General features: G+C 41.9%; 1 protein-coding gene across 1 annotated transcript; it reads left to right on the plus strand.

Moving 5' to 3' along the window:
• Window positions 1-121: 121 nt before the first annotated feature.
• Window positions 122-9,306, plus strand: sar1a (SAR1 gene homolog A (S. cerevisiae)). Its single transcript, NM_001141789.1, is given in 7 exon segments — window positions 122-250; window positions 4,989-5,064; window positions 5,844-5,963; window positions 6,158-6,223; window positions 6,318-6,421; window positions 7,243-7,374; window positions 7,714-9,306. Coding segments are annotated over 6 exon segments (597 nt in total). The 5' UTR covers window positions 122-250; window positions 4,989-5,006; the 3' UTR covers window positions 7,831-9,306.
• The last annotated feature ends 9,962 nt before the right edge of the window (window positions 9,307-19,268 follow it).

Here is a 19,268-nt window from a genome sequence, read left to right on the forward strand (position 1 = left end):
AGTGCTAGAATATGGTTCACATTTTTGTTCCCCTACCGGAAAGATGATTGTGAAACATAAACAGGAAGCGGCTATGCCTGGGCCTGGGGAGTTATTGGACACAGATTGCATTGCTGTGTCGTGGCTCTGTAACATAACACGAAGGTGGAGAGGAAGACTTGAATTGGGTGCTCTCATTTGACCATAAAGCAGATTTTCATGATTTTAAGAGCAAACATATTTAGTCAATTGATCTGCACTTAGATAACGGGTAAGTGTAAGCATTACTTGGGGTTTGCGAAAGTGTATTTTAACGTTCGGTATTAAGGCTAGCGCGGATAGCTAGTTAACGGTATACGCTAACGTTAGTTAGTCGGTCAGGAACCCTCAATCAAATTGCTGACGGTAGCTAATTAACAGTTTCAAGTTACTTTGACACGTAATGTGGTAACCTTAAAGTAGGCCCATTTGTATTTGCATTTTTATATTGAGATGTTCTCTAGCTGTAACAAACAGCTTTACTGTCAATACACCCAGCGCTTCCTTATGTTTGCAATTAACTCGATGCTACTATAGTTATCTCTGAAAATGACACGTATCTATGAATTCAGATGCACTAACTTAGTTACACACGTAAATTGCCATTAGCTATGTCAACGCTACTGTAGCTAGATTTTAATCTTAGTTAACAAGCTACAATAAATGTGAACAACAAACCGATTCTCGCTGCCAGCTAAAGGTACAATTTGTGACTCGCAGCTCGCTATCCTTTAGTTAGCTTGGCTATCAAACGTTAGTTAGCCAGCTGGATATAGTCGTCATAACTATATTATTAATCATATCGATTTTGCATCGTAAATTAAAATGAAATTTTACGGACAGCCACCATTTCGAGCTCAAATTGTTTTTATTTGTAGTCAAAGAAATCAAAATCGATAGGTGTCGGAGACATAATCCACATTTGTTTGAATGTGTGTGTGAGTTGGTGAATTCTTGCATTAGTTGGACACTTCTGCTCGCTAATATAAATAACTAAATCAGTCAAACAAATGTTTATTACCGGATTTTCCACTATGTGACTGTTTTTTGTCTTCCAATTCCTGCCAATGTTAAATGTTTCAGATTAGTTTGATACGGACTACGCTGAATTTAATCCCAGTAACATTACCTTTCCCCCATTTATAGCAGCTATTTTTTAGCTATCTGCTCTCACCTCAAATTCTACTAGGTCTAGAAAACTTTGAGCTGAAAACTGTGACTTGATTGATCAGTGTATGTAAATTATAGCGAGTCAGAACCTGTAGTTTGCTTCCTTTTAATTCAAATCCTTCAATTTGAGAGGCTCTAGCAACAAGATGAGAACATGATCCAGCTGGGCTGGCATTTAGATCTGTCTGGGAGCCTGGGGTGTAATCATTAGCCCAAACTGTAGAAAACGGTTGCAAACAGAACGTTTTGAAACAAAAATTGTTTTCTATTGGACAAATTCAGGTAGGTTGTGTTTGGTACCTAGTGAATACACCCCTGGTATCCTACTGGAAGTATATTTTATCTGTAATCCTTAAGTAAACCTCACTGCCCTCCGACCTTAATATTTAAATATCTTACAATATTTTGCACATGTGCACTGCTACTTTCCTATATATGTGTATATTTTGAAGCTACATGCTGTATGCAAAATGTTATTGTTGGGCTTATATTGATCAATGACATAAAGGACTGATGTTCAGAGGAATTAAAATAATTAAGTAGAACATTATTTAACCCCCTAGACTCTATTGATGTAAAAAAATCCCATCAAAATCTGCCAGATTAAGCTAGAGATCCACCGCTTCTGCCTATGGTGGCTTTCCACATTTGCAGTGTTAGGTGGCTGAGATACAGCTGTCAGACCATGAGACATCCCGACAATCTGTCTTCTCATGAAAACGTCTGTAGCGTCCAAACGGTTTGGCCCCGGTTTGGACTCGGCTGAAGTTGGTACCGCCGATGTGCCAACCTCTGTTTGTAGCATCTGAACTGTTTGGGCAGACTAATGTGACCCCACTATGGAAAGGGGAGGTTCTCGCCAACATGATGGTGTTCTCCGTTTTGCTCTGTGAGTGTCATAGGAATTGTCTGACGGTAACCGGTACTAGGTAAAAAATGTATGGGGGTGTAGATGGTGAATGGGAGGTAGTTGGTGAATTCTTGCATTAGTTGGACACTATTCTGCTGGCTAATATAAATAACTAAATCAGTCAAATAAATGCTTATTACCGGATTTTCGCAATTTTTATTTTTTTTGCTCCTTTGCACCCCAGTATCTCTACTTGCACATTCATCTTTTGCACATCTATCACTCCAGTGTTTAATTGCTAAATTGTAATTACTTCGACACTACGGCCTATTTATTGCCTTTCCTTCCTAATCTTACCTCATTTGCACACACTGTATATAGATTTTTTTCCTATTGTGTTATTGACTGTATGTTTGTTTATTCCATGTGTAACTCTGTGTTGTTGTTTGTGTCGCACTGCTTTGCTTTATCTTGGCCAGGTCGCAGTTGTAAATGAGAACTTGTTCTCAATTGACCTACCTGGTTAAATAAAGGTGAAATAAATAAAAGTCGTTTTGTGCCTATCCCAAAAAATGGGTTAAATATCTGTCATATATATTTATTTACTTCATGAGCTTTCTTATATCTCCTAGATATAGGAAAACACTTCAAAACCCTATTCCTTATGATAAAACATTTTCTACTGTCTTTTTTTTTGCTATTTATCAATGTGTTATTCAATGCATTTCTATGGGCTATAGTAGTAAAGGCCAAATTCAATATTTTATATATTTTTTTGTGGGGGATACCTAAAGGGGTCCTAAAATTCTAAATCAAATAGCTAAGTGATCCATGGTATGATCATTTTAAAACAATTCCATATGTCAGTATAGACCCACCCCATGCTGATGAATGCCGCGCAGCATGGCAAAAACATTTTGAAATGCATATTGGGCTCACCTATCGCTCGTGCAATGATGTCCAAGGGGGATAAAACAGTGTTTGTTCATTGCTTGAAACTTCTTTGTTTTAATATTGCAAACAGATATGGCTGTTTCACCATTAAAGGTACACTCCAGCTATTTTGTAACTTTTCCTGTTGAAAAACAAATCCCATGTATAAATACAGTAATGTACATATAAATAGGTTGAAGTATGCCTTTGAAGGAGTTGGCTTGATGGTGTCCTTTGTCATCGGCCTCACCCCTTGCTTGAGGATAAATAGTAGGACTTAAGGATTCCAGCTTTTTAAAACACAATAGAATACTAAATATATTGTATCTCTATGCAGGGTGATTACTGTAGTCATTTAAAATCAGATTGGTATGGTCGCCAGCTTAAAGTCATCAAGGTAAGTGTTCAGAGTAGGGCTCTGCTATCTTGCTTTGATAGCTAGATGATACATCTCCACTAGCCTATATCTGCTGGCCACACTGTTAGACCAGCATCTTCTGCTGGATCACGTCACACACTGGGAGCCAGCCAGGGGGAGAGCTCCTGCTGACGTGTAGCCTGGTTCAGCTGTATTTGCATGGTCTTGACCTTTAGCTCCCTTATACTTTAGCCCTGGAGCTGTTTGCATGTTGTGTAACTAGAGCCACAGGTTGGCCAGCCTGCCTGGCACATTGTGGTGCCACACTAGCCAGGGAGAGAGTTGAGTCTGAGTGTTGGTGGAATTGCGGTGGAAAGTAGCCACCTCAGCCAGCCACGTCTCTTTTTTTCTCTTTTTTCCAGAGAAAATATATTTTCTCCTGCTCGGTGCTCACTGAAGGAAGCATTTATGTATAGACGTTAGAGCACGTTTCATTTGTTGCAGTGAAAAATAGGAAAGGGAATAAGATATTCAAGGGTAACTGACCTTTTGAGTGTGAATTGCAGTTTATTTTGAGTTGTACAGAAAGCTGCATGCAAACTTATTTTTAGAGGACTTTTAGATGGTCATTTGGTTTGTTTAGTCAAACAGTTTTTAAGGATGCGCAATGCAGAAATCTTTGTTCTTTTGTCATGGAAAGTACAATAAGATAAACTTTGGCAAACAAAATCTGGTGGGGGTTGGGATTATCCATTTCTAAGACCCATGGTCCACTTCAGCAGGCTCTGAGTCAGTGTTGTTAAGGCTATGTTCAGGAACACACATCTTGGTTGTTAGGAAAGAGACAGTGTGAAGATTGGTCTGAACTGCATGTACTTCTGTCCAATTAATCCGACTGGAACAAGATGATACTTCCTGAGGGGAGCCAATTATTGTCATGGTTCTTATCACGTGTGGCTAACTCCTTCAGATAGGAGGGCCTCTCCTTGCAACTGTGCAACATGTACCATGTTCTTCAGGCTGAACTCTGATAGCAGGGATTGTAATGTCTTCTTGGTTAATTGTTAGTTTATCTTTGGAAAGTCAAATATACTATCCTAATCGTGTCTTGTTACTTTGCCTGTGTCACTGATACTTCTGCTGGTTGAAGTAGCCAACTCTTATACTTGTAATATAGATTGATGATCATCAACAGTTTTGGAATCCGGGGATAAATAAGTAATATACTTCACTGTTGGATTTTTTTATAGATTTTTTAAAATGGAACCTTTTATTTAACTAGGCAAGTCAGTTAAGAACAAATTCTTATTTACAATGACGGGCTACACGACCAAACCCTCCCCTAACCCGAACGGCACGCCCTATGGGACTCCCTATCACGGTTGATTGTGATACAGCCCAGGATCGAACCCGGGTCTGGAGTGATGCCTCTAGCACTGCGATGCAGTGCCTTAGACCGCTGCGCCGCTCAGGATCGCTGTCTTTGTGGCTGATTTACAATGTCTCCTTCTTTGAGATTTAGGAAACGGCTTCTATTAGGCCTAATGTTTTTTGTGCATGTGTCAAAGGAAGTTAACCGAGCCAAGTAATCAGTCAACCGTTTTGCCATGTGCTGTACTTGCATGCCTGTTCATCACTTCTGTTCTTGCTTTCTTACAGGATTTACCAGCTCCGGATATGTCCTTCATATTTGATTGGATTTATAGTGGTTTCAGTAGTGTACTGCAGTTTCTAGGTAAGTACCATGTAAACATCACCTTTTCCACTTTCAATACTGTCCTCTGAATGGCTTGAATAGGAAGCTGAATCTCAAGCTACTCAGTTCTGATAACTTTTATTTTTCTTATTTCCTAATTACCACTTGTTGTGTCTGTTGTTCCTAGAAATCCATGTTGTCCCTCTTGTGGTTGAACATGGTAGCTGGTGATTTGAGTAGTCTGGGACTAGGCCTGTGTTGTTTTACAACGTGTGCCCACTGCCTAGCTACAGTGAAACACAAACAAGCTCACTTCAGGCTGCTGCTACCACTCCCTTTAGCCTCCCTCTAGTGCCCTCTCTAGTTTCTGTGACACTAGCTAGCTCTCATCTCAGAGAGGTGTGGTGGCACTCCTGCTTACCTTGTTAAACAGGTACTGCTGAGGTTCACTTGGTGTTGCGTAATGATGACGACGAGGCCTCAGAGCTGACTCAGAAAAGACAGGCATTCATCCAGGGCTCTAGGTATAATGTTTGTGTGTGGTAGTGCAGGTCAGCAGTGTAATTTGAATCTCAGATAAAAAGTATTGTTCACTATATTTCATGCATACCTGTTTTAACTTGATACTTTCAAGTTTGACTTCTTTTGTTGGTGAGAAGATTTATTTGTTAGACTTTCCAAAGATTTGGTTTAATTGTGAATACATTGTTAGGCAAAGGAAAGACAACAGGCCTCAACAGGACAAGGTGATAAAGTCACAGCTTCTTTGTTTTCAATGTACAAAACATTTTCAGAAACACATTTAAATTACATTTTAGGACTGTACAAGAAATCGGGCAAGTTAGTATTTCTTGGACTGGACAATGCTGGCAAGACGACGCTACTGCACATGCTCAAAGATGACAGATTGGGACAGCATGTGCCAACTTTACATCCAAGTGAGTAGATCTTTTCTAGTCACATTTTTATCATTTTTCAATCCAGTTTCTGAACAGGTCTAATAGTTTGACAGTCAAGTGAAGTATGGATCATCCTCTCTGTTCATAAAAGGCAGCGCTATTTGATGGTTACTCAATTGACTGAGCTTGTGTAGTAGTTTCCCAATGTAAACATGACCCATTTTACCCACCAGCCTCGGAAGAACTGACGATCGCTGGCATGACCTTCACCACCTTTGACCTTGGAGGCCATGCACAAGGTATGTGTGTGTGAGAGAGAGAATTGATTTGTTCATTTGTGGATCCCAGAAAAACTCCACTAATTTGTCTTATTTTGTGCGTGTGTTCACACAGCTCGCAGAGTGTGGAAAAACTACCTCCCCGCCATCAACGGCATCGTCTTCCTTGTGGATTGCATAGACATCCCGAGATTGTCAGAGTCCAAAACAGAACTTGATGTGAGTGTCATTGATTTACAACCACATTGGAAACCTCATAAGATGGATGGGACTGAAAACGATCACATTTTAACTTAGAACATCTTTGGCATGGTTTATCAAAACACAGGGTCTTTTCATAAGCAGTTCATTTGTTTCATACTGATTTCTTTATATGCTTGATGAAAGAATGCTTTCTTTACCATTCATAAAGTCTCATGATGGCTCATGATATCTGCAAAAAGTTAGTCAGTTGAGGGGCCTCCCGAGTGGCGCAGCGGTCTAAGGCACTGCATCGCAGTTCTTGATGCATCACTACAGCCCCGGGTTCGATCCCAGGCTGTGTTACAGCCGGCCGTGACCGGGAGACCAATGATGCGGCGCACAATTGGCCCAGCGTCGTCCAGGTTAGGGGAGGGTTTGGCCGGCCGGATTTCCTTGTCCCATCGCGCTCTAACGAGTTGCAAGCTGACTTCAGTCGCCTGTTGTACAGTGTTTCATCCGACACATTGGTGCGTCTGGCTTCCGGGTTAAGCGAGCATTGTGTCAAGAAGCAGTGCGGCTTGGCAGGGTTGTGTTTCGGAGGACGCACGGCTCTCGACCTTCGCCTCTACCGAGTCCGACCAGGAGTTGCAGCGATGGAACAAGACTATAACTACCAATTGGACATCACAAAATAGGGGAGAAAAAAGGGGTAAAAAGTACATATAAAATACAATTTGTCAATTGCAATGAAGGCATGCCTTGCTTTTTCACGGGTAGATAATGTCGAAGATCATGACATGTTTAGTGTGGACTATTGTGATAACTAACCAGACATTTCCGTCCTGTGGTCCACACAGGCTCTAATGACAGATGAGACCATTGGAAACGTGCCTATCCTGGTCCTTGGCAACAAGATTGACAAAACGGAAGCCGTCAGTGAGGAGAAACTGCGTGAGCTGTTTGGATTATATGGCCAGACAACAGGCAAGGTAAGGAGATCCCTGCACGAACACACACCTCCTGATACTACTGTGCCACCCACTCTTCTCCCAGTAGAACTACTGAACTGTACAACAAATAACAGTGCTACTGTTTTTATAATTATACAAACCCTCATCCATTCAGGGTTTGTGCTCATAGGGACAAGACATGGCTATAACTAGGGCCTACAGTTTCACCCTGTCAGCTCCTGGTACAACCATTAACCAAAGCAATATCCTGTTGAAAGGCCACCTCTATGATGTAGTTAAGGTTTTTACAACAGAAAGCTTAGAATAACCATACATTTTAATGATGTGGTTCCCTGACAATGTTTGTCTGGTCTTCAGGGCAACATTCCCATGAAGGAGCTGAACACAAGACCACTGGAGGTGTTCATGTGCAGCGTGCTGAAGAGGCAGGGCTACGGCGAGGGCTTCCGCTGGCTCTCCCAGTACATTGATTAGAGCCCCGACACCAGGAGGTGCTACAGGGAGACACCCCACTTCTACCACCACCACACTCAGTCCCATGTTTGGTTTATAAAGTCTGCCTCCACCACCAGAAAAAAACAGTACAACTTGAACCCAATAGACTTTATTTGGTCTCCAGAACACTTTTTTTGGGTTACACTTTTCTCTTTTTTTCCAAGAGAATTAACATAGCATTGGTTCTGCAGAAGTGTTAAAAAAAAATCTAAACAGATGAATCTTTTCTATTTTGTTTGCATCTATTCGCCTCCCCATGACATCTGTTGGTGTGACAAATGCAGTATATAATTGTAAATCTGTAAATGAATCTAATGGTAATCTAATCTGCCACCTGCCAACACATTTTGAGCAGTGAGACAGCTGAGTAGTTGTACACATCGCAATACACTTTTTTAACAGGAAAGGCAACGTACAGACATCACTCGTGTTTAATCATGTTTCATGAATGTCTTTTCTTCATCCTATATTTTTTACATAGTAAGAAGTGTGGCCACGTAGACAGCAGCACTCACCTTAAAGAAAACCCTTCAGTCTCTCTGGCTGTGTCATTGTCTTATAATAAACCGAGCCCTGCATTGATCTACATTAATGTATTGGAAATAGTTACATTTCTTAAGTTTGTCACTTGTATTGGCATTTAAGGTAATCCCATTTCCAAACAGCAATGTGTTGTCTATGGACACGGACTAGTCCCATGCTCCAAGACTGGAGTGTAGGTAGGCCAATGGGTTGTAGGCAGCATGGAACTCTGGGGGTCGACACGCTGGGGTAAGATAGAAAGGACCATATACGACAATGGGAGGGGACTTTTTAATTTGGAAGAATGAAAAGGAATAATATTGGCTATATAACCATTTCTCTGGGGTTCGAGGTTGAAATTGTTAGCTAGCAGACAAGATCAGGAAGACATTTAACTGTGAATGAAATGATTGAAAATAGCTTGACGATAACATGCAGTAAGAAGTGGTTGGCGCTATATAACATCTCAGTAGTTGTCAATGTTAGAAAGCCAGATGAGTTCCCCCAAACAGAGCTGGGCCCGGGTTCACCTTAGAAACATAACATCCTTTTGGGAAACTGACCCAGAACAGGATGAATATAGTGTCCAAGTTAGATATGAGGAATAGTCCACGAGTGAGAACCTAGTGGAAAGGGACCATATGGGATTTTTTAATAAGCGGTTTCCTTGATCAATGTGCATTATAAAACTATTATGCATGCCTTGTTCTTTGTTTTTTATTGACCATATACAGAAGTACAACAAGGGGGAGCAAATGCCAAATTACAATGTAAGGAATTGAGTGCTTATCTCAAAACCTGTCGTTTTTTTCCCTGTTCTGCCCCTTGGTGTTTTCATTTCCTCATATTCCATGAACTGTTCAGATAAGGGAGAGACTTAATGTTTGCATCATAAATTGTAATAAACATTTGCAATGAATAACTGAATTAACAGTGGTCTGTGACCGACCATTATTTTGGTGTGGCTCAGTCGGTTGACTTTGCAAGAAATTACACAACTGTTTTCTGCTCTGATGGACTCTTATCAAGGTATACCAATAGACCAGGAACATGTTTTACTTTCTACTGACAATAGATCTGTCCCAAATGGCACCATATTCCCTATAGTTTGTTGAATTTGTTCTTAACTGACTTGCCTAGTTAAATTAAGGTAAAATATTTAAAAAAATATAGTGCAATACTTTTGAACAGAGTCCTGTGGGACCTGGTCAAAAGTAGTGTACTAAATAGGGAATAGGGTTCCATTTGGGGGACACAAGGTGGTTTAGATCATTTGGTTGTTTACCCTGGGGAACTGTTGACTGACGAGTGTAGGGCAATATGATTTGACCTGTATTTGCGGAGTGGTGTGGACACCACAGTTAGCAGTGCATTAGAAGTGTATGGTCATGCCAATGTGTTGCAACATTAGTCCACTAGAGGGCATAGCTGATAAGGCAGAAAACAGATTAATTTTGTACTAATGGTAGCCTTTAAATTACATTTCAGACAGGTAGTCAATAAACAATACATTTGATAGGTAAACTTTGCTTCTTTAGTGATGCAATTGTCAAATACAGTATCAAACAGTTGAAGTACAAATGTAAGTGTTTTTAAACATGATTTCTTTAGACTTGCCTGATTCAGCTTCTCTCTCGCTATTCATTATATGAAGAACAAAAGTATTCCTACCTACTCCTGTAAGTCTGCCATGTTGTCTGTTCTGCTGCAGAGAGTAGTGTGACTGTTGTGACGCGTATAGTGACAGCACAGGACATACACTACGACACAGAGGTGACTTCCCATTGATTATGATGATGATATTCCCTTTGTCCAATTTCTGATTAAATCAGCATGAAGAGAGCGCCATCCTTCCTTCTCAACAACTTGCCCATGTCTGTATTTTATTACCAAAAGCTATCTCTAGCAAACTACCTGCCCTCCAGGACACCTACACCAACCGATGTCACAGGAAGGCCAAAAAGATCATCAAGGACAACAACCACCCGAGCCACTGCCTGTTCACCCCACTATCATCCAGAAGGCGAGGTCAGTCCAGGTGCATCAAAGCGGGGACTGAGAGACTGAAAAACAGCTTCTATCTCAAGGCCATCAGACTGTTAAACAGCCATCACTAACATTGAGTGGCTGCTGCAAACATACTGACTCAACTCTAGCCACTTTAATAATGGAAAAATGTATGTAATAAAATTATCACTAGCCACTTTAAACAATGCCACTTTATATAATGTTTACATACCCAACATTACTCAGCACATATGTATATACTGTACTCTATACCTTCTACTTCATCTTGCCTATGCCGTTCGGGCAGCGTTCATTCATATATTATTATGTACACTGCTCAAAAAAATAAAGGGAACACTAAAATAACACATCCTAGATCTGAATGAATGAAATAATCTTATTAAATAAATTTTTCTTTACATAGTTGAATGTACTGACAACAAAATCACACAAAAATAATCAATGGAAATCCAATTTATCAACCCATGAAGGTCTGGATTTGGAGTGACACTCAAAATTAAAGTGGAAAACCACACTACAGGCTGATTCAACTTTGATGTAATGTCCTTAAAAGAAGTCAAAATGAGGCTCAGTAGTGTGTGTGGCCTCCACGTGCCTGTATGACCTCCCTACAACGCCTGGGCATGCTCCTGATGAGGTGGCGGATGGTCTCCTGAGGGATCTCCTCCCAGACCTGGACTAAAGCATCCGCCAACTCCTGGACAGTCTGTGGTGCAACGTGGCGTTGGATGGAGCGAGACATGATGTCCCAGATGTGCTCAATTGGATTCAGGTCTGGGGAACGGGCGGGCCAGTCCATAGCATCAATGCCTTCCTCTTGCAGGAACTGCTGACACACTCCAGCCACATGAGGTCTAGCATTGGCTTGCATTAGGAGGAACCCAGGGCCAACCCACCCAGCATATGGTCTCACAAGGGGTCTGAGGATCTCATCTCGGTACCTAATGGCAGTCAGGCTACCTCTGGCGAGCACATGGAGGCCTGTGCGGCCCCCCAAATAAATGCCACCCCACAGCATGACTGACCCACCGCCAAACCGGTCATGCTGGAAGATGTTGCAGGCAGCAGAACGTTCTCCACGGCGTCTCCAGACTCTCTCACGTCTGTCACATGTGCTCAGTGTGAACCTGCTTTCATCTGTGAAGAGCACAGGGCGTCAGTGGCGAATTTGCCAATCTTGGTGTTCTCTGACAAATGCCAAACGTCCTGCACGGTGTTGGGCTGTAAGTACAACCCCCACCTATGGACGTCGGGCCCTCATACCACCCTCATGGAGTCTGTTTCTGACCGTTTGAGCAGACACATGCACATTTGTGGCCTGCTGGAGGTCATTTTGCAGGGCTCTGGCAGTGCTCCTCCTGCTCCTCCTTGCACAAAGGTGGAGGTAGCGGTCCTGCTGCTGGGTTGTTGCCCTCCTACGGCCTCCTCCACGTCTCCTGATGTACTGGCCTGTCTCCTGGTAGCGCCTCCATGCTCTGGACACTACGCTGACAGACACAGCAAACCTTCTTGCCACAGCTCGCATTGATGTGCCATCCTGAATGAGCTGCACTACCTGAGCCACTTGTGTGGGTTGTAGACTCCGTCTCATGCTACCACTAGAGTGAAAGCACCGCCAGCATTCAAAAGTGACAAAAACATCAGCCAGGAAGCATAGGAACTGAGAAGTGGTCTGTGGTCCCCACCTGCAGAACCACTCCTTTATTGGGGGTGTCTTGCTAATTGCCTATAATTTCCACCTGTTGTCTATTCCATTTGCACAACAGCATGTGAAAATTATTGTCAATCAGTGTTGCTTCCTAAGTGGACAGTTTGATTTCACAGAAGTGTGATTCACTTGGAGTTACAAGGGTTCCCTTTATTTTTTTGAGCAGTGTACATATTCTTATTCATTCCTTTACACTTGTGTGTATAAGGTAGTTGTTGTGAAATTGTTAGGGTTAGATTACTTGTTAGATATTACTGCATTGTCGGAACTAGAAGCACAAGCATTTCGCTACACTCGCATTAACATCTGCTAACCATGTGTATGTGACATAAAATTTGATTTGATTTTATAGTGAACTTCCTAAACTTCTGATGACAGTTATTGAAACTCATGAATACATTTGACTCATCAGTAATGGCTGAACGTAAAAGACACTTTGATATTATTCAATTTTAGTAACTTTAGCTATGTTTCTAATATACATCTTTCAAATTAAGTGCATGAAATAACAATTCATACCTCTATATAACGGAAAGGAGTTCTCTTCATTTTTACATAACCCTTATTTATCCAGGTTAGTCTCATTGAGATAACATATATTTGGCAAGAGACACCTTAAATCAGTGGATATGAACTGCTTTATATTCTGTGGAAATGGGAAAGAGACTTATTTTGTTCTCTACAGACGTGAGCATGTCAACTCAATACATACCCTACACAGGCCATAGACAACAATGGTACTTCATTCCTATTTGTCGTTGTGCTGGGGAAAGCTGTAGAAGTGTGGTACATATGTAAACTGGTCAGAATGTAGTCTACCTATAACTTTGTGTTATAAGTTTAACAAAGGATGACATCACCAGTGAGATGCCAACCATTCACAGTGCTAGACATGCTTTGATGTCTGGGGAGGTACTGTAAATATGCATGACCTCATGTGTGTCTCTGTCCTGTACCCCGCGTCTGGATTCAGTCTGTTATCATTACAGTAGCTGATTGATCGATGGGTGAGAGAATGGGTATTTCTGGCATGTGGCTCTTATTCTCAGCTCAACAAAGGAGACCAGACACACAAACACTACACAGGTGACTGGAATGTTTGGGGAAGTGTTCCATAGATAGTGTCCGAACGAGACGATGACGCTCGTGTGAATAAGTGTACTGTATGGATATTTAATGATGGGTCTGTGGTTATTGAGACTATTGAAGTTCAGCATGATCTATGTTGAGCATTTTATTTGTTTGTATTTGATGGAATGGAAATTAGTTTCATAGTTTGTCTCGCCTTTCATTGGCCTCCAACTGCTCTTAAATGCTAGTAAAACTAAATGCATGCTCTTCAACCGATCGCTGCCTGCACCTGCCCGCCCGTCCAGCATCACTACTCTGGACGGTTCTGACTTAGAATATGTGGACAACTACAAATACTTAGGTGTCTGGTTAGACTGTAAACTCTCCTTCCAGACTCACATTAAACATCTACCATCCAAAATTAAATCTAGAATCAGCTTCCTATTTCGCAACAAAGCCTCCTTCACTCATGCTGCTGAACATACCCTCGTAAAACTGACTATCCTACCGATCCTCGACTTTGGCGATGTCATTTACAAAATAGCCTCCAACTCTCTACTCAGCAAATTAGATGTAGTTTATCACAGTGCCATCTGTTTTGTCACCAAAGGCCCATATACTACCCACCACTGCGACCTGTATGCTCTCGTTGGCTGGCCCTCGCTTCATATTCGTCGCCAAACCCACTGGCTCCAGGTCCTCTATAAGTCTTTGCTAGGTAAAGCCCCGCCTTATCTCAGCTCACTGGTCACCATAGCAGCACCCACCCGTAGCACACGCTCCAGCAGGTATATTTCACTGGTCACCCCCAAAGCCAATTCCTCCTTCGGCCGCCTCTCCTTCCAGTTCTCTGCTGCCAATGACTCGAACGAACTGCAAAAATCACTGAAGCTGGAGACTCATATCTCCCTCACTAACTTTAAGCATCAGCTGTCAGAGCAGCTGACTGATCACTGCACCTGTACACAGCCCATCTGTAAATAGCCCACCCAACTACCTCATCCCCATATTGTTATTTATTTTTGCTCTTTTGCACCCCAGTATCTCTACCTGCACATCTATCACTCCAGTGTTAATGCTAAATTGTAATTTTTTTGCCACTATGGCCTATTTATTGCCTTACCTCCCTAATCTTACTACATTTGCACACACTGTATATAGATGTTTCTATTGTGTTATTGACTGTACGTTTGTTTATCCTACGTGTAACTCTGTGTTGTTGTTTTTGTCAAAGTTATTTGACTTGACTGGAGCCTAACTGTTTGCTGAGGCAAAAGTTGAGACAAAAATCTGATAGACTTGAAAAATGTATATTCGTAACTATAAACCCAATCTTTGTTTGAAGAGACCTTTCCCACAGGGCAAAAACTGATTTGATCAATGTTGTTTCCATATAAAAAATGCAATATAATGATGTTGAATCAATGTGGAAAAGAGATTGAATTTGCAAACATTCATCAACATAAAATAATTTTGTATTAACCTAAATCCAATGACATGGTTACTTTTTTTGTTTACTTCACGTTAGTTGACAACAACCAAATTTAAATCAAAACTATACCTTGAAATTACATCTGCGCCCAGTAGGTTGTGAGGTTGGACATACTTCATTCGTCTTTGTTGATTGGAAAGGCCACTGTAATTTACTTTATTTCAGTGAAAGCTGGCAGTTAAAAGGGTCAGCATTACATTATAGGGCCAACACTACTAAGAATGACACACACGCGCACACACACACGCGCGCAGACGAGCGCGCGCACACGCACGCACGCACGCACGCACGCACGCACGCACGCACGCACGCACGCACGCACGCACGCACACACACACACACACACACACACACACACACACACACACACACACACACACACACACACACACACACACACACACACACACACACACACACACACACACACACACACACACACACACACACACACACACACACACACAGTCTCTCCGTTGCCAGAGAGACAGTACTTCACTCACTATGGCAGGTTGCTGCCCGTTTCCGGGTGCCACACTGATTTTGCATCACAGTAACCAAAAATAGACATTCAATGTTTACAGGCTGGACAGACTTGGAGCAACACTAGCTCTGACTATGACAGATCCACATCAATGAGATCACTGGCTCTGTTTGGCTTTAGTGAAGAGAAAGAGAGAGAAATTGGGAGAACGCAAGAGAGGGAGGGAAAAGGAGGAGGGGAGGGTTAGAGCCTCTCCTGATTAATGATGCAGTAGTAAATGGAGTCTTTTGTTGTTCACGACAAAAAACAAACTATAAGTACAAACTAGGAAACATCTACGCCACTGCACAGGCATGCATGAAATGCCCCTCATGTAGTGAAAGCCTATCGTCTTCCTCACTGAATAATCACTTCCTTGTTAGCATGGGAAGAGGCTAGGTGGCTGTTGGCGGCATCACACCAGTCAACATCTCTGAAAGGGTGAGCAAAAAAGAGAGAAGGGAACTGCAAAAGCAGTGCTGTATTTATAGTCTCTGGGAGAAAGGGGGATAGGCCAGTGGGGGTCCTTGAGTGATGGGACTCAGAATAATGCTGCCTGGATCTTTTTCACGCACGGACACACACAATCCCAGAGGACACAGTCCCTAAATATACAAACTTAAACAGTGGAGACAGCGCTATTGGAGGGGGACTCACAGATCTGTCAGCCCAGACACTTCAAAAGAGCCAAGAAGAAGGAGAAAGCCCCGGGCTATGACAGAGGATAATGCAACCGGTTGAAATACCCTCCCCTGATGACAAACAGAGACCCACTGTAATTCATTATTAACCTACTATTGTACAGCTTAATAAACACTTAGATTGAAGACTACAAGTCCTAGCCATCTTTGAAAGTGATAGGTTGGGGTTGACAATAGAGCCAGTGTCAGGTTTGGGACTGTCAATAGAGCTTATCTCAAAAGTAGGACAGTACTGTAGCTAGTTGTCCTCAGTGGTGTACTGTAACTGTAGCCTAGTACTAGGTGAGGAATGAAGAAGCCATTGATTTTGAAGTCCTTTAATACGACCACAAGAGGTCACTAGAGCTGGGTGTTTCACTGTCAACACCTCCCTTCCTGCGTACACTGTTCTGCCAGAGTCAGGCCAGTTGATGTAGACGTCCTGTCATGGTAGCAGCCACCATTTATGTTGCTAAGTGATGCCCGGCTATAGCATTGGCATAATCATGGCAGCAAATGCCACTCCGAAGTTACTTTTTTCCACCTACCCTGCAGGAGACAAAATGATAGCTGCTCCCTCGTGTGGCAGGATGACCCAACTGCAACCTGTTTCTGTTTAGGAATGTTACACAAGAGGAAGAAGAGGACATGGGGGATTATTCACCAACAAACACATTACAGTCACATCACATTTACCAACTGTTTGTTCATACTGACCGACTGAACGACATCAGAGGTATCAATGAGTCTATCTAACCAGCAGTGAGGCTATCAAATAATTATACTGAACAAAAATATAAACGCAACATGCAACATTTTCAAAGATTCTACTGAGTTGCAGTTCATGTAAGGAAATCAGTCAATTGAAATAAATAAATTAGGCCCTAATCTATGGATTTCACATGACTGGGAATACAGTCACAAATACCTTAAAAAAAAGAAATTAGGGGCATAGATCAGAAAACCAGACAGTATCTGGTGTGACCACCATTTGCCTCATGCAGCGCAACATCTCCTTCACAGAGTAGATCAGGCTGTTGATTGTGGCCTATGGAATGTTGGCCCAGTCCTCTTCAATGGCTGTGCCAAGTTGCTGGATATTGGCGGGAACTGGGAACATGCTGTCGTACACGTCAATCCAGAGCATCCCAAACATGCTCAATGGGTGACATGTCTGGTAAGTATGCAGGCCATGGAAGAACTGGTACATTTTCAACTTCTAGGAATTGTGTACAGATCCTTGTTACATTATCATGCTGAAACATGAGGTGATTGTGGTGGATGAATGACATTGCAACGCGCCTCAGGATCTCGTCACGGTATCTGTGCATTTAAATTGCCATCAATAAAATGCAATTGTGTTCATTGTCCGTAGCGTATGCCTGCCCATACCATAACCCCACCGCCACCATGGGGCACTCTATTCACAAAGTTGACATCAGCAAACCGCTCGCCCACACAACACTATTCAACTGGTCTGCGGTTGTGAGGCCTGTTAGACGTACTGCCAAATTCTCTAAAATGACGTTGGAAGCGGCTTATGGTAGAGAAATTAACATTAAATTATATGGCAATAGCTCTGGTGGACATCCCTGCAGTCAGCATGCCAATTGCACGCTCCCTCAAAACTTGAGACATCCGTGGCATTGTGTTGTGTGACAACATTTAGAGTGGCATTTTATTGTCCCCAGCACAAGGTGCACTTATGAAATTACCTTCTTGATATGCCACACCTGTAAGGTTGATAGGATTATCTTGGCAAAAGAGAAATGCTCACAAACAGGGATGTAAACAAATTTGTGCACAACATTTGAGGAAAACAACATTTTTTGTGTGTATCAAAAATCTCTGGGATCTTTTATTTCAGCTCATGAAACATGGGACCAACAGTTTAAATGTTGCGTTGATATTTTTGTTCAGTATGTGTAATAAGAATAAATGGTGGCCTAAAGAAACAGTACCACTACTTACTGAATCAACCAACTTTTAGTTTTGATTGATTTTCTCTAAAGGATTATTTCTCTGTACAGTATGTCTGTACAGTCCAACACACACACACACACACACACACACACTACATTGAGGTAATTTAGCAGAAGCTCTTATCCAGAGCGACTTACAGTCAGTGCATTCAACGAAGGTAGCTATGACAACCACATATCACAGTCATTGCAAGTAAAACCTTCCTTAAAAAGCAGCTGCTCTACTCCCACTAGTTTCCCACATGCAGGCTAGAGGCAGCCATGCTGAGTATTTACTAGGGGTAGTATGGGAAGTCATACGTCACTTACAGCAAAGTGCCCTGCCTGGACCCAGGTCAAGAGCAACAATAATAAACTAGCTTTAATTTCCAGCAGCTTGGTGTGTAGCATACTTTAAACAAGCCTCCACAAAGTCAACACCTGTTTCTTTAAGAGCAGCGGGATACTCTAATTCATAGCAGAGCACACAGACAGACATGCTCTTAACATTTAGCCTTTATATCCATATATCCAGGCGATTTCAGATAATGTAAGAATGATTTATTCAAACTAGCCTTTGGGTTCATCCCAAATGGCATCATATTCCCTAATTTAGTGCACAGGCCCAAAGGGATCTGGTAAAAAGTAGTACACTATAACGGGAATGCGGTGCCATTAAGGACGTATCCATTGTGTTATGTTTCAACCCAAAGTTGCTCTGCTTGCAGGATGTCCTGGTGGTGTTGTATGAACATGGCAGAAGTCCATGAACATTTTGTTATAAAGATGATCTTGCTTCATCGATTCATCAAGGAATGGTATGCTTTGGTTTGGATGCTAATTTGGAAACGTCAACTGTTGATATAGGGGCATGGTATAGTTAGCTACAGAATGTGGTATCAAGCACTGAAAGTAACTAGCTGTTCTATTGTAAAAGTATTAATACCAATAATTCATCACCTTAAGCTATTCTTACACACGCAGCTAAGATGTCTACATTCACTAGGCCTACAACTTGGGATGTTTTGTATGTTATGGGGCAATCGATCTCACAACCTACATGTGAAATACAAGTGATAGAAACAGTCTCTGACAACAATCCAAGGAGTATCTAGTCTAGTTACCGCCGAGTCCATGTAGTGGCCCAGATAGATTCAGAGACGCACTGTGTTGAATCAATCAACCTGGAACGCTCTTTAAAGGGGAATTCTGGCAATGAGACTTCCGTTTTTTGGACTTGTTAATTAATTATATCTAGCCATTGATTCTGGAAGCATATAACTTATAAATGCCTCATGAGCTTAGTTTAACTGTCATACCCTATCCCTCAACTGTTTACCAAAAAGTGTTGGGGTGTCTGCTTTGTTGTTATTTCAATCGCAGATTGCCCTTTAAAAAGAAGAGATGAGCTGTTGGGATGGTGAACTGAACA

This window comes from Salmo salar, chromosome 04 (genome assembly GCF_965601325.2).
Source record: "Salmo salar chromosome 04, fSalSal1, whole genome shotgun sequence".
In the NCBI taxonomy this organism is placed as follows: Eukaryota; Metazoa; Chordata; class Actinopteri; order Salmoniformes; family Salmonidae; genus Salmo; species Salmo salar.